This window comes from Lycium barbarum, chromosome 12, assembly GCF_019175385.1.
Source record: "Lycium barbarum isolate Lr01 chromosome 12, ASM1917538v2, whole genome shotgun sequence".
Taxonomy (NCBI): Eukaryota; Viridiplantae; Streptophyta; class Magnoliopsida; order Solanales; family Solanaceae; genus Lycium; species Lycium barbarum.
The window spans coordinates 102,003,640-102,018,188 of NC_083348.1; the positions used below are offsets into that span (position 1 = coordinate 102,003,640).

The 14,549-nt window shown below is 34.1% G+C and overlaps 1 protein-coding gene across 1 annotated transcript; it reads right to left on the bottom strand.

Moving 5' to 3' along the window:
- Positions 1-11,505: 11,505 nt before the first annotated feature.
- Positions 11,506-12,852, bottom strand: LOC132624742 (ethylene-responsive transcription factor ERN2-like). Its single transcript, XM_060339472.1, has one exon. The coding sequence runs from the start codon at positions 12,850-12,852 to the stop codon at positions 11,506-11,508; it is 1,347 nt and encodes a 448-aa protein (XP_060195455.1).
- Positions 12,853-14,549: the final 1,697 nt, after the last annotated feature.

Below are 14,549 nucleotides of genomic sequence, written 5' to 3' on the forward strand. Positions count from 1 at the left end.
ATACTACATATTTATTTTCTGGTGTATGAACTTTGTATGGAATCTGGTTTGTATCAATTACAGATTTATTATTACATATTTTCTCAAAATTTATACATACTTTAATTTAATCAGATTTTATACAATTTATATGTACTTTATCATAATCAAAATATAGATGCAATTTTTATACATATTTCATATACAAAAAATTATAACGAATTTATACAGTTACACACACACACACACACACACACACACACACACATATATACACACTAGTTTCTCGACACGTGCGTTGCACGTGTATGTCGAGTCATGTAATATGTAATTTTTTAAAATAACAATATTTAAATAAAATTTGGAGTAAAAATATAAATAAAGGATAACGTATAATTTTTATAACTGGTCATATAGTAAATTGTTTGTCAAGGTCATGATTGAATATCGTCTAAAACTACAAAGATGAATAATCAAAAGGAAAAATAGAATCCAACATGATGACTTGTTTAAACCTTTGATTTATTTATCATCGCACATACTTGATAGTATCCAAGCATTAGCTTATCTTATTTCATTTTTTCAAGAATTCACCGTCTTTTTAGATGAAATATTCGAATAAAACAATACTTGTGTAATCATACATGTATGTTAGAATTACTATTTGGATATAGAGTTTTTAATCTATTGATCTGTTGTTTGACTTTATTTTAAAGTGTATATTCCCTTGGTGCCTTCATTTGTACTTTGAGCTATCTATCAACAAAATCTACATATTGGTAGAAAAAATTAAATATTCAATTGGAAAAAAAATCTCAAACCATATATGTATAAAGGGAGAAACGGAGTGCCCATTGTTATTCGCACGTGATTAGTATCTGGTAGCGTAGAATACAAATACAAATTCAAAATAAACACCCAATAATCTTTCATGAAAGAAAAATTAAACATTCAACTAAAATTTCTTAAACCAATCTCAAAAAGATAGGGAGGCAAGGTTACGTCATCCACATACTCATAGTATGTGCCTAAAAAAATGTTTCAAGTATAGCTAAACGTTAACTATTGTCTAAAATTTAATTCTCAAACCTGTTTGTAATAAGAAAAAAATAGAGAAGCAAATTTCAAGCCTTTTTTTATCTTCTCAACATGGAGGTTGATTCAAAATTTGAAAAGAGTTCTTGCAAAAGAAATATTAGATTTTCTCAAAAACCATTTTTTTAGCCAAACCCATGAAAGAAAAGTTTTTCTATTGTAATAAAAATCGAAAAACTTTAATGATTAGTTGAAAAAAATGTTTTACCTAAAAAATTGAAAAATTATTTGCAGGCACATTTACTATTGTCATGACATCATTTCAAATTAGAAAATATAATAGTTCATTGGACTTCTAATTTCGGGTTATTGAGTTACTCTCTCTGTTAGTGGACCAAAAAACTTTCCAAGAATAAAATATTGGGATTCACTATAATAATAGTGCTATATAGTATGTCTTAAAAAATGGAATGTATAGATAACAATTATGCACATACACTAACAAATACAAGTGGAAAATAGTTGCGGCAACAAAAAAGAGAACCAACATACCCGTTAAAAATAGTTGCCTGATTGTTGTATAAGGAATATATATGAAGCATTGGAGTATTGTTGTTAGAAGGCGTGATTCTTTTTCCGCGAAGAGAAGCGTTTATAAAAAAAAAGTGTGTATGATGCGTTTGTCACACCTCATTTTAACCGGGTTAAATTTAGGAGTACAACATATTGGTGATTCCTATTTATTTTGTTTTTAAGGAGTCGCCACCTAATTAATTTAACGGTGAATTAGGACACCTAGATGTTAACTAAGGTAAAGTTAAAACTAAACCTCCGTTAATGGTCTGCTTAACCAATGTGATTCTAGGTAAGGGCTCTATATTATCCTAAAGGGAAGGGGTTAGGCATCCTTTAGAATCCGCTAACTACGGTTATCCGGCCAAACTTAGGTTAATTAATTAAGATGGAAATTCATATAAAAGAGGACTTTGAATGCCATTTTAAATAAACTCGTAAATATTACTAAGGCTTTAAATCAAATGCTATTTAGAAATAAAACTTATAAAAGATAGTTTGCATAAAAGAGGATTTTAGATGCTATTTAAATAAAGCTTAAAATGTTGCTAAGACTTTATATGAAAGTAATGATGATGTCGTTTGAAATAATACTTGTAGAAAATATGATGTATTGCATAAAAGAAGATTTTAAAGGCTATTTAAAATAAAACTTGGACATGCTAAAACCTTGAATGAAAATGTAATGATGTTCTTGAAAATAAGACTTGCAAAAATATAACAACTCGCTATAGCAAAATGTGAACTTTAGACAAAATTTTGTATTATATCAATATGGTGATGTAAAATACCTAAACTCATTTTCTTTAAAATGTGATGGATAGGGTATGAGTTTTCGTTCTTTTATATTAACTATACTTGGCTAAAAGAAGTATATTATTGGATAAACTTTGAAAAATTATTCATAGAATGTATTTGAACTTATATTTGCATATTAGTGATGTTTTGGAATTTCTGGGATAGTGAGCATGAAATATGATTCTTTTAACTCAATATATAAGGTCATGCTATTTTGCAAATCACTTATGCTAAATAAAATAAATATTAGACATTATAAATAGTTTTAACATGAAAAGTAAAAAAAGAGAATAAAACTTATGGAATTGATTGTTAGTCTTCCTTAAACTTACTACCCATTACTAAAACTAAACCTACTAATTCATTAGGATTTATCTAAGTTAATAAAATAAGATAAGGTTAGTTATACAAAGCAAATAAAAATATACAACAATAAATAAGATAGAGGGGAAGAGAATTGAATGGATCTGGCCCATTTTCTAGGCCCAACTGCTGCGAACATGAATGGGCTCGGCCCATTTTAGATTGTTGCGATCACTGTTGCTATTGGGCTTATTGGGCCTTGGCCCCGAATTTGTGTTTTCCATTTTTGCTGTGAAAAAGAGAGTTGGATGGAGAACTGAGTCATGTTGGGCTCTTGGCCCAACATCAAATGCGGAGGAAAACGAGTCCTCAGACTCGTATGCGATGATCATGCATAAAACAAAAGAAAAAGATTAGTATATGATCAATAAGGTTAAGCATATAAAAATATAAATTCAAAACGACTCCGTCGATTATATAGATTATGTATATCCAAGTGTATTTCACGAACATACTTTGATATGCATTTATATACACGAACATATAAATTCAAAATGATGTGCAGGTATCTGTTGGTTTTGGGAGCTTTGAACTGAGGTGGGTATACTTTCAAATGAATACTTTAAGTAAGCATCCACAACTAAGGAATCTAACTCCATTGTTTTAAAACTGAGTTCTTCCAAATGCTTGTCCAAACTAAACTGGAATAGAACACAATGGTGTTTAAAGAATGAGTTAGAGATGGTTGTGATCAAACATATTCCTAACAGTCTTCAACCCTTAAAAGTGGACTTTGCTCAGTTTTCTCTTCTTCAAAAATATATATCAGCAAAGCCATTTATCGAATCATATCAAATGAACAAGCAAATAAACTCAGTTCCTTAAAATCTTTATAGGGAAAAGTTGACCATAGCAGGTTTCAGGAGGGGACTTCAAATTTCAATCACACAACAGAACTTCAGACATTCACTAACTGATCTCGACGAAAAGTTTCAACTATTGATCACAAGCTTCAGCAGGATGCCAACACAAATTTTAAATAGCCAAGGGTTGAACTTAGTAAGTAACATATATGAACATGCTTGGAAACTACTACTACTAAGCATAACCAAACAAAGATAGTAATTAACACACATAAATGTATATCCTAAACTAGCAATTAACATGGCTGTCTTCTAACATATAGAACAAGTTAATAAATGAACAAATCTAACATGTATGATTCTTAAATTAACTACATGATTGTTTGGCAGGGATATACACTTACTAATTGTGCATATGCAACACAACTCGAATCAAATACAATTCATAACAACCCAACACTTAACTACACATGATTTGGAAGCTCTAACTATCATGTTCCACATAGCAAAGATCTGATTTTATTAAGCAGATAAAAGAGAGAACACCACTATATAATGATTTGGCCAGCCCACATATTAAACAGGATCCACCATTTAACTTAGAGGATGATTACAAAGTCCTATAACATGTGAGAATAGCTTGACGGACATACAGACCAATCTGAGTAAGCACAACCTAACACTAATTCATACCTCGAGTTTCGCCGAGGCATCAAACAGACACAAATGCTAACATATCATCCTTTATAGAGTTAGACCAGACACATACCATATTAGGCTCAAATTTATAGAAGGCAAACAAGAAGGTTCATTTGCAGACCACAATGGAGGCATATTAACTCAATACAATGCCATTTGGCAGTTTCTTTTGTCAAATATAAGTGAAAACCATGACCAAAATTAACTAGACAGTTTTCATGCCATTTAAGTGAATTCCAACACAATGAAGAGTCTAGGTAATGAACTCAGTCCCTATTTGAACATTGACTGGATTAAGGCTAATACACCAGTACATTTTACTGCATTAAACTGTTGAACCTGCTTATTTAAACCAATTTAACATAGCAACATGCTTGAACACAAAGGCTAGCTAAATTAGCATATAACATGCTTAACCATAAAACGACTCATCGTATCAAGGTTCATTAGATTAAACTGACTTAAGCAGGCATGGAAATCCCAATACTAAGCAAAACAGAAGGGTTTTTCTACTTCAACTATGATTATAGTTTCAGATTGAGCAAACAAAATAGGCTACTTTGAGTGTAATTTTTATACTAATTACAAAACTAAACAGGACAGACTTAATGACTAAACATGATTTCATACCAACTACGATACTAAGCAAACAGACTAAAAGGTTAAATACAATTTCTTACCAACTGCAATACTAAGCAAACAAACTAAGTAGCTAAACTCAGAACAGATTTAATACTTGGAATATATTTCAACAGGCATATTTAACTAAAATTAAACTAAAACGAGACTGATATATATACACGTCTCACTGTATGGAACTGCTAAACATATTTCTAAACCAATTAACCCAACCTAACACAGGAATATGCTTAACCCCATAGATTAATTATGCTAACACATACCGTGCTTAAACTGATGCTAAAATTAATATCAACATACAAGAAACATGTAATTTAAACTAAGATACAAGAAAAAATGCAAGCAAAATAAAAGGGACAGGGGATTTTGAATAACCAAACAGAGATTTACTAGGCGACCTTAACTACATATTCTGGCAAAATAAGGAAGGAAATGGCCATATTCTAAGTGAGGTTACCATGACACAAAGGACAAAACCAGGATCAAGTCAAGCTAACAACTATAGAGGCACAAAATGTACGTATGTTCATGCTAAGCTAATATGAAAGAGACATCAAACTGAAACAACATTCACTTTTATATTAAACTATTAGGCATCAAAATAAACATATACAATTGTATCAATAAGATTTCTGCTAAACTAGCACATGGAATAAGAATAAACCTAAACTATTATATGGTATCATATAAAGGTACAGCCAAGCAAAACCACAGGGGGCAATCTGATGCCCCACTAGCCAGAGCTGGACAAATATGGCACAATTAAGCAGCTAAACTAATCTGTGACCAATCATTATGGAGCAGGCACACCATACTTAATCTGCCATAAGCTAAATAACATGTGGCTAACCCAAACAAGACATAAATGAACCACTGCAGAATAATTAAAAGGCAAACATATGCACATAATTAGCAAACTACCAGCTAATATATAGAACTAACCAAATGAAGAATAGATAAGCAATGTAGACCTAACTAGCATATGACTACCCAAATTGATACCTAATATGGGGCTGAACAACTGCAGAACTATAAACAGGATTAATCTAAGCTTAAACATGCATAATGCGACCTATACAACTACAGACAGGAACCAAAATATGACTAACCAAACAGATCACATAAGTAGTCTGAAGCACTCGAGCAGTTACTAAATTTAACTAAGGGAAGGTGACTTACATACTAAGGGAAGAGAGCACCTAATTGATTTCATGCAAATAACAGGGAGATAGCATCATACATGAAAAAGAACCAGGCAAGTAAATTTCATTCAAGGCAGGGGAGTGTCAAAATCATAGTAAGGAAACAGCGACCTCAACCAAATTGAAACTTCCTTCTTCCAAATATAGAGTCCCAAAAAAAAAAAAGACAGAATTGGTTTTAAATATTTGTATTCCTTTAAAGACTATTTAGCCAATTTATATTAGATTGACTAGGTCTTATTTGATTAGGTTTAACTTGATTAAACTAACATGCACAACTATAAACAACAGAAAGATTATATGTGCCTAGACTGATCATTAACCAGATTAACTAGGAATGAGACTCCAAATAAATCCATACAATTTACCAGATTGAATTCTCAGCATGCAAACAAACTATGTTCAAATAAGCCGAACATCTAGAACTAAATGAACAGCAACATCCGACAATATCTAAACTAAACTAAAATGTAATAATGACTCATCTACTACTACAGCTAAGCTAAACATCGAACTAAACCATACAAACACATAAACATACAAATTAAAAGGGAAGGAATGGGATTTACCTTCTTCGGGTGCAGCGAAGTGAGGCTTCGAGTCTTCGATCTACACTCGAACACTGCCAAATCCGAGTTTGCGATGCTCGGATTCGCAGCAGCAGCAGCAAGGTAAACGAGAATAAAATTGATTTGATATTTTTGATTTGACAATGAAACAAGACCGAAACTGCTAAAAGAACTCGTATTTTTAGGAATTATAAGCGACTAAAAGACTCATATTTTAGAACTTTTCGGGGTTCAAAAAATTGTTTCAGAACCTTAATTTTCAGGGGATTCTGTGATTCGAAAAAAAAAGAACTACAAAATAGGGGGGGGGGGGGGGGGGTTTAGGGTTCAAGAACTGTGATTCTTAGGGGATTTCCTGCGATTCCAGAACCTGTCCTTAGGGGGTTTCTGTGATTCCAACGCTTGTCCTAAACGATTTCAAGTCGCGCCATTTATAGGGTTTTGGCTCGTTTGAGTCGAAGAAAAAGGAGAGAGGAGCGGGGAACAGGGGAACAGAGGGAAGTGGGAGCGGGTGTAGGCGGCGGTGGTGGGGACGAGAGATGACGAAGAGGAGCGGCGGTGGTGGGGAAAAGAGAGACGAAGGAGAGGAGAGAAAGAGGAAAGAGAAAGCGGCGGGTGAGGGTGAAAATGAAGGAAACCCTAGGGTTTCCTTTGTTAAAAGAAAACGGGTCGGGTCAAATGGGTACTGGGTCGGGTATGGTTTAAATAATGGGCTGATTATTTTTAAAATGTTGGGCTGGATGGAAGAAATAGTTTGGCTTCTAAATTTATATAAGAAACCCATTTTAAATTAATCATATACTGAGTGTGCTAAAATACCCCCTTAATATAAAGTATGTGTTTACTAACATTTATATGAAAAATGAAATGACGCCGTAATAGTCGGGCGATAATATATTTGAAATTCAACAGTAAGTAAATGCTATTATTAAATTACACGAAGATAAATGTGATGCGTGTGCATAAGCTGGTAAAATGCCAAAATAGATAAAAAATTGTGAATTAAAATAATAATGATAATAATAATAATAATGATAATAATAATGATGATAATAATAGTGGTGAATGCAATGGAATAATGAAATGCCGATTTTAATAAAGCTAATAATTATAGTAAAATATAAATATATTTTTTTTAATTTGCCAAAAAATATTAGAAGCGCAAATAGGTATTTCGGAGGAGAGGCGGGACAAAATTGGGTGTCAACAGCGTTGCCTTTATTCGTTTGTGAAGTGTTGCTGATTCGTGATAAAGGAATTTGAAGCATCGGAGTGAAGTGAGGCATTTTGTGAGGGTTGTTCAAAGGAGTGGTTTTTTTTTTCTTCAAGCGAAGAGACACTTTCTGCAAATAAGTGCTATGATGCGTTGCCTTTTTTTTCTTTTAAACGTTGGTGGCTATTAAGTAAAATTTTAGAAGTTTAGTTAGGCGATTCTAATTAGGTTTTTAATAAGGGTAAATGTGTAATTTAACTTTCAAGCTAGGGAGTTCATGCTTTTAATATAATATAGATATAAATAGATAGATACAAGTACAAATTGCTATGGAGATCTGAGTCGTAAGTAATGCTACTCATAATAAACACTATACGCATGCAAATCATTGTTTATCACTTTATATATACATGACATGTATAAACGCATACCTGACCGAATCCGCGACTTAAGTAGCACAAAAAAAAAGTTGAACCAAACTAGTACAAAAAAAAAAGACATTAGTAAGGACCAAACTGCAAAAATGCAGCTAGTGCCTTTCACGCACGAAATTCATGCGTTAAAGGACCAAAACTCAAAAATAGCGTTGGCCTGTGTGAATCAACCTTTCATGCACATAAACTGTGCGCGAAAGGCTTTTCCCTTACACACATTAATTTCGTGCGTGAAAAGGCCTCCCTTCCCGTCACCTTGATTTGACAATGCATTATTTGACCGTTTTAACACGACTTGTATTGCACACCATTTTAATGCGCAATCTAAGTGTTGATTTGACAACACACCACGCATGACAATTTCAGAAATCTATGACACATAAAGCCTTGATTTGACAATACGTTATTGTATTATTTGACCGTTTTAACACGACTTGTATTGCGCACCATTTTAATGCGCAATGTAACACCACGCATGACAATTTCAGGAATCTATGACACATAAAGTCTTGATTTGACAATACATTGCTGCATTATTTGACCTTTTTAACACGACTTGTATTGCGCATCATTTTAATGCGCAATCTAAGTGTTGATTTGACAACACACCACGCATTACAATTTCAGGAATCTATGACACATAAAGCCTTGATTTGACAATACGTTGTTGCATTATTTGACCGTTTTACACACCACCATGTACCACCACCGATGGCTGAAAACCCAGCTTCTGAAAGCCCAATTTAGTGGCATTCTAACAATATCCCTTATCTTGACAGCCTACAGGGTCGTGATGATGCATTTGTCTTCACAAGAGAAGATGATGATAGCCGCCAAAAAACCTGGATTGAACCAAAGGATCTCAACAAAGATCGATGCTACCTTGCAAAAGGAATGTTGTTCGCATCCAAAAAGGCGTTGCAACGGGCTGTCAAAATTTATTGTTTTAAGGACACGAGGGAGTTTAAGGTTGATCAGTCAACCTTAAAGATATGGAGACTAGTTTGTAAACGACGGTATCAAGGCTGTGAGTTGTTGCTTCGGGGAATTGTTAAGCCTGATGGTATGTGAGCTAACACAAAATTCCGCGAAAGACACACTTGTGATATGGAAGAAAATCGAGCAGATCATTATAATTTAGATACAAACATGATTGCTCAAGTATTACTTAAAGACGTTGCTGAAACGCCAAGGTAACTTATACTACCTAGTACATTATATGTCTTATATCGATTAAAAGATCATTACTAAATGTTGTTTGTTTAAACTTGTGCAGGATCCCCATCAAAGATTGTATTCGAAACGTTCAAACCGTATAAAGTAAAACTATAAGCAACAGAAAGGGATTTCTCGGGTGTAGACGCGCTTTTGAGATGGTCTTTGGAAATTGGCATACTTCTTTTCAATCGCTGCCAAGGTATATGGAAGCTCTACAACATTTTAATAATGGTACTGTTGTAGAGTGGCGGCTTATAGAGGGTAAAATCTTCAACTTCGTATTTTGGACATTCAAACCATGCATTGATGGTTTTGCTCATTGCCGACCAGTGATATCCATAGATGGTACGCATGTATATGGTGCCTACGACATCAAGCTCCTAATTGCAATAGGAATGGATGCCAATGGGTCAATATTTCCTTTTGCTTTCGCAATTACCGCTAACGAGAGCAACGACACTTGGGGGATCTTTTTGACCCATTTGAAAACTCATGTTATTAAGGATCGTACCGGCATATGCGTGTTGTCTGATCGACATAAAGGCATATTGCACAATATGGCTAATTTACCGGGGTGGCAGCCTCCCTTTGTTTACCGTCGCTATTGTTTAAGGCACTTGAAGGCAAATTTGCCATCAACATTTCACAATGGCACTCTAAACAAATTGATGTGGTGGGCTGCGATGGAGCATCAACAACGAAAATGGGCTGCAAAAATAGATTTGATCTGGGCAGTAAGTGAACCCATATATGTTTGGTTGTGAAGCTCGAAGTTGAAAAATGGACGCTTCATGCTGATGAAGGCAAAAGATGGGGCATGCTCACAACAAACAGCTCAGAGTCTTTCAATGGCTTGCTGAAATCTGCTCGAGGACTACCTGTCACCGCAATGGTGAGAATGACTTTCAAGCAGGTTGTGGAGCGATTTGTTGTTAGGACAAGGCAGGCTAGAGCGATATTAGCTGACGGCGGGACATGGATGCCAAAGCCCTTCAAAAATATGGAGCCTTATAGAAAAAATTGTGAGCATCACCAAATGACCGAGTATGAACCAATTCAACATGTGTATGAAGTTAGGACGGGTTATCACAATGGTAAGGGTGGAAACGTGCATACCGTTTATGAGGCAACAAGAACTTGCACTTGCGGTAAGTGGCAAACGTACCACATGTCGTGTTCTCATGCTATCAAATGCTTCGAGAGAATGAGAAAAACGGTAACAAGTTATGTGGCGGGGGAATACAAGGTCCACAGTTTCCCCAAATAACTGCAGTTAAATTTTTTTATGACGGCGTCGTTTGTCCAGATAATTTTTTATTACTATTAACGAAATATTGTTACAGAGAACATATAATATATTATAACATGAAAATCAGTTTCAAAAAAACCTTGGTTGTTATAGTGAATGTTATTATAGAGGATGAATGTTACAGGGAGGTCCAACTGTCTTTTTACTTTTTGAGAGTCAATTTGACTAGATTTTAAAGTTAAATTTAATTAGATCAACTCAATTTTAAAATTAAAATTTATATACTAAAAAAAACTATGTATACGAAACAATTTTTTTTTCTCATATCAATATGACAAAAGTGATAAGTAATTTAGGATGAAGGGAGAATTTCATAAATACATTATACATAATCGAAGCTGATTTCTCAATTTGGCATCCATCCATTATATTAGAAAAAAGTAAAAGATGTCCTTCTTTTTTCCAAATACAAGTCAATTCAAAACCATAATTCAAATTTGAAGAGATCAAAAGTTGGACAACAAGTAGTACATTCCACAGCCCAAACTCATATTTCTAAGTTAACATCTATATTCTAATTTAGATTGCATCGTTTTGCCGAAACCAAGATCTACTGATCTTGAAAAAGATTAACGAGAACACAGAGTTATCTTCATCTTCACCCTGTGAAAACAAAAGTTACGTGATCGAACAACAACTGAAATAACAGGGAAAAAAAACCTATGGTTTTTCTAAGTAAAAAAGGCGCAAATTGGAGGTAGATCAATTGAGCTCCAAAGGGACAATTCACTATCGTAAGTAGTTTCTTGTGAACTTTGTGAAATCGTTGAAGAAGATGAACTTTGTGAACTGTATTCAGTATCTTTCTTTTCACCTGTTTCTGTGCTAATTCCTTCTTCATGAATTTTCTTCTCCTCCTCCTTGTGATTCCTTTTGCATGCATTCCTCAGTCTACTTAATTGTTCAGATCTTTCTCTCTGCATAACTCCTCCCGATTTCAGCTTCAACTTTAAGCATTCAGTAATTCCGTTAAAAGCATATAGTGATGCTGAAAATTTCCTCTCGTAATTCATCCTCCGCATAGCTTCAGTTAGCATCGACGATTCGTCTCCATAAACCATCCCCTCTTCCATTGTCTCTGATGAATTAATCCCAAATGGTGAATAGTAAAATGATGATCCAATTTCATCAACAAATTGGAAGTCAATTGGCTCTACTTCTACATCTCCTATATCAGTACTATTTTCCTGTTCAATCTCTTCTTCTCCATCTTCTTCAACAATATTATTAATCTCTCCACCACTCGAGTTTTCATCGCTTTTCACAGGCTGAATCACATTATAATCGTTTTCAGCCAAGCATGCTTCCGAGGTATTTGTGCTCATGGTAATTTCACTCATATTACTGATCATGCTGTTATCAACTATGTTGATCGGACTATTCAAAAATACTGACGTGTGAGTGTCGGATCCGTCAAAAGTATTCCATGTTGAGCAACATAAGTTATCAGTAATCAGATCTTCAGGGTCTTTGAGATACTCCATATACTGCGAATCCGAAAAATAAGCTGTTTCTTCTCTGAATTCTTCTGCCTGTTTGTCCTGATCATGATTTTCTACAGGCTCAGAAGAATCAGAAGAAGAAGAACCGCCACCAGCAACAGCTGCTAAGGAATTATTTCTAGCTTTAAGCCGATTAATAAGAAGATTAGTAATCTTCGAAGGAAGAGCTGGAGTAGAAGACGAAGATGAAGAACAAGGCCAAAAGTTAGTGCGAGTATTGGCTCCACGAAGCAAACAAGCAGCTTCATCATATGCCCTTGCTGCTTCTTCAGCTGTGTCAAAGGTACCTAACCATACCCTTATTTTTTGTATTGTGTCTTTAATTTCAGCAACCCATCTTCCTGATGGCCTTTGTCTAACACCCACGAATCTTTTTCGTGCTCGCCGTGCTCCCCCGAGCGCGGTTGCATTTGCAACAGCAGTTTCCTTTACCATTTCGTCCCAAGCTGCATTCCCTTGATAGTCACCGCGAGTTTTTTCACCAAGTCCCTCACTAGCCCGTCTTTTCCTTGCCATTGTACAGGTGTTAGGGTAAGTAAAATCAGATAGATTACAAGAATGATAAATTGTGAATTTAAGTTATGGATTTGTGATAGTTCTTATGGAGAACTTAGGTTGGTGTGATGTGGTATTTATATGAAGAGAGAAGAGAAGATCCTGTCAAATATACTAGTAGTAAATAGAGCTAGGAAATTTCTTTACACTTGTTAAGATAAATATTTTTTTTTTCCTTTTTAATTATTTCTGCTTCTTGTGACAACATATGGAGAGTTTCTGTTTGATATACTATAGAAAACTGGAAATAAAAGGAATTAATTTAGAGAAGAGGGAGTTGTAAATAATGAGATTTAATAGGTAGTTTGACCCAGCCAAAGAGTGCGGTTTCTTGATTTATATTTTAAGAGATATAACTTGTTTTTTAGGATAAAGTATGCGGCATGAGTTTGGTCATTACAATATATCTCACTTGTCTTCTAATTATAAAGTACAACAAGATGAAAATTATTTCAGTTCATATGTCACTTATCAATACATTTATTAATAATAAATTCCTTTTCTAATATTCAAGGGGATGGACATTGAAATTATCACTTATGAAAGGGACTTGCTACATCATTGTTCCGTGCATGAAACATACAGAAAACCATGATGCAGAATGATCCTTAATTAAAAAAAAAAAAAAACTCAAAGCATCTTCTCATCCAATAGCCATTTGGCTATTTACTCTTCGGCACGGTCTCGTGTTAATTAGAGCTCAATTTAATTTGAATATATCTTTTGTATATACTGAATTAATATGCCCAAAATTGAACTGGTAACATGTTTTTCTCTTATATAATTTTTTTTTTTATCTTTTTCAAGTAGCAATATTGTCATTTTTTTGGACGATAAGATAGTTTTACGTGCACGGTCAAATTTTTGTATAACAACGCTGATCTATGGCCATTTTTAGAAATCCATGTTTGCTAGTGTCGAGAGTATTATGCTTTGCGTAGGTAAGATATTTTTAGGATGTAGTATGTATTACTTTTAGCTTTGATCGGTATATATGCAAAACAACATGCACTATATCAGAGTAATTTGAGTAGCTGGAGTTAGTTACAGTATGTCACTCTCAAATGTGGAACCATACAAATAGAGAAAGGTTAACGACGGTACTTTGTATGATTAACCGAACAATAAAAACATATGCTTTAGAGAGAGAAAATATAGAAGAAGAAATTAAAGGGTAGTTTGTCACTTGCAAATGGAATTAGGACACCAAAGCGGCCAATTCGACTCTGTTTCATAAATCATGAGTTCTGTGGTAACCTATAATTAATAATTGAAATAAATGAATTGCTATAACATGTTAAATCTCATTGACTGTAGAATTATTTCATACGTCTTAGAGAACAAAAAGAAAAGTTCGAGAAAAGAAAAAAGAGTGACTTCTAGCTCTAATCTTGGACTAAACTGAAGAAACTGAGGCAAATGTTCAAAGACCAGGGATAGAAAGGAAAAGGGAAAATAAGAAAGACAAGCACTGAAGAAAAGGGTTTTTTTCTCTTCTTTTTTTTCCTCTTCTTTTGTCGTCGAACCCCCTACAAACAAACAACACAAGGCAAAAACAAAAAACAGTTATAAAAGGGGACAAAATTATCACTTGTGTCCGTTGTGCTGGTTTTATTTATTTCGTTCCTTGCGAAATAGCCGTAAATCTCCCACTAATA